Below are 2,434 nucleotides of genomic sequence, written 5' to 3' on the forward strand. Positions count from 1 at the left end.
TCCTGTGTGTGGCCCAGGCCCCGCTGGAAGCAATTCAGGTTCCCGTGTGAACCGGGCCTTCCCGTCAGCCAGCAGCCTGTCAGCGAAACGCCCACCTTCCTTCAGCATCGCGTGAAGGACGGAAAACCGCTGACGGCACAGGCCACCACGCTCTCAGCAAACAGGCTGTAGACTAGTTATTCCCGCGTTTTCCTCGACGCTCGGCTGGAGCCAAGCGGCCTGATTGTCGTTAGGAGATTTTCCAAGCCACACGGACGCGGGCGCCCCTGCAGGGCCGTGCGGGCGGTGACCTCGCCTCTGTTGCAGGTGCCCATGGAGTACAACCACCTGCAGGAGCTCCCGGTCGTCGCCCTGCGGAACCGGCTGCTGCTGCTGCACCACCTCTCCGAGCTCTTCTGCCCCTGCATCCCCATGTTCGACCTGGAGGGCGCCCTGGGCGAGACGGGGCTGGGGCCCGCCGTGGGCTTCGACACCCTGCGGGGCATCCTCATCTCCCAGGGCAAGGTACCTGCCTCCGCGGTGGGCCGGGTCTGCGTGGGCTTTAACCCCAGGACGGCTGGGAGCGGGTGTCGGGGCACAGCTTGCTCAGCCGGCGCTCCCGGCACGCAGTGCAGGCTCCATGCTGCGCGTTTAGGGCCCTCATGTGGACAGACAGCGCCCTGCTGACCGTGTCAGGTTCTCACCCTTGCCGTGTTTTGTTCAGGAGGTGGCTTTCCGGAAGGTGGTGCAGGCAACGATGGTGCGCGACCGCCAGCACGGGCCCGTGGTGGAGCTGAACCGCATCCAGGTGACGGGGCCTCCACCTCGGGGTGGCGTGGCTGACGGGGGGGTGGGGGGGGTACACCTGGGCCACGCCCTTTAGAGGGCAGGTGCCACCCGTGTGAAGGGAAGTAGGAGGCCTGAACCCAGAGCACAGATACAGACGAGCAGAGGGGAGTGTCCATCACCACAGCCCGCAGGCACCTGCGGGCTTCCCTGGGCCGAGGCCTCTGCAGGCTGGAAGCCGTGCCCCCTCCTGACGGGCATGTCTCCTCACCCCTTGGGTTCTAGGTGCTCAGACGCGGCCGGTCAGAGGCCTCCGCCCCGTCCCATCCCTGTCCCCCAGCCTCACGCTCCTGGCCCTCGCGGCTCTGCCCTTCACGGGCTGAGTCACTGCTGTGTCCCGCGGGACCCGAGAACTGGGAGAGGGGCCATCTCCGGGTCCCACGGCTGCCCGTGTGGCGCCCACCAAGTCATCAAACACCAAGGGGAGGCCGCGGCGCCTGATGGCCTGGGCATGTGGCCGCCTCCCCCAGCGGCAGCAGGAGCCTCAAAGAACAGACTGCTTGTTCTGTGCCCTGTGCCAACACACACACACACAAACCCCGCGTGCTCCTGGACTCGCTCAGGGCGTTTTAGGTCAAGTGTCAATCTGTGGTTTGCTGCAGAGCACATGTGGCCACGCGGGCGGAAGAGCCCCTGCAGGGACGTCAGCGGGCACAGCGCTGTGCTGGGCGGCGGCCGCTCCCCGAACAAGCAGGCTATTGAGCGAGGCCAGAGGAAGCCGCCCTTCCACACCTCGGAGGCACGCTGGTCTCCGCACTGTCGGGGCTCAGGCTGGCGTTAGTGAGCCGAGGGGCAGGTGGCTGGCCACACGCTGCCTCAGCCATGCCCTCAACCGGGTCGGGCTCAGCAACACCCTGGGAGAGCATCCTGTCTGGGAGGAGTTCCTGGCGGGATCGTGTCGCAGCCGGGTTAGCGTGCTGGCAGCATGAAGCCAGTGCACGGCAGCAGGTTCTAGCTTAGATCCGGGGCGGGTGTGCCAGCTCGTTCTGGAGGCTTAGCAAGTCCAGGTACGACAGGAAGGCCCCCTGCGTGAGGCGGGCTCCGTCTCTACGTCGGGAGTTCGGTGGGTCTCACTCAGTCTTGTGGGGGCACCACATGCCCGCATGCCGCTCGCTGTCGGCTCCACGGGCAGCAGCTGCTCAGGTCCTGCCGAGAAGCACGGGGCCCAGGCCGGGAGCCAGGGCTTCCTCCTCAGGTCAAGCGTTCCCGGAGCAAAGGCGGCCTGGCGGGCCCCGACGGCACCAAGTCCGTCTTTGGGCAGATGTGTGCCAAGATGAGCTCCTTCAGCCCCGACAGCCTGCTGCTGCCTCACCGCGTCTGGAAGGTCAAGTTCGTGGGTGAGAGCCTTGGGCGCAGGACGGTGGTCCCACAGCAGGGCTGCTGCTCCCCGGGCTCTGTGGGGGACAGTGGCTCACTCTCCTTCCCCCGAAGGTGAATCTGTGGACGACTGTGGAGGCGGCTACAGCGAGTCCATCGCCGAGATCTGTGAGGAGCTGCAGAATGGACTCACGCCCCTTCTGATCGTGACGCCCAACGGGAGAGACGAGTCGGGGGCCAACCGAGACTGCTACCTGCTCAGCCCCGCCGCCCGGGCGCCCGTGCACACGCA

The 2,434-nt window shown here is 66.8% G+C and overlaps 1 protein-coding gene across 1 annotated transcript in view; it reads left to right on the plus strand.

Moving 5' to 3' along the window:
* The window catches only part of LOC102251931 (E3 ubiquitin-protein ligase HERC2), an 86,271-nt gene that overhangs the window by 80,702 nt on the left and 3,135 nt on the right, over positions 1–2,434 (plus strand). The window contains 4 exon segments of the mRNA XM_014546210.1: positions 172–504; positions 704–787; positions 2,021–2,162; positions 2,257–2,431. Of these exon segments, the coding sequence (XP_014401696.1) occupies positions 172–504; positions 704–787; positions 2,021–2,162; positions 2,257–2,431 (734 nt within the window).

The sequence above is a fragment of the Myotis brandtii genome, unplaced genomic scaffold (assembly GCF_000412655.1).
Source record: "Myotis brandtii unplaced genomic scaffold, ASM41265v1 scaffold435, whole genome shotgun sequence".
NCBI classification, from domain to species: Eukaryota; Metazoa; Chordata; class Mammalia; order Chiroptera; family Vespertilionidae; genus Myotis; species Myotis brandtii.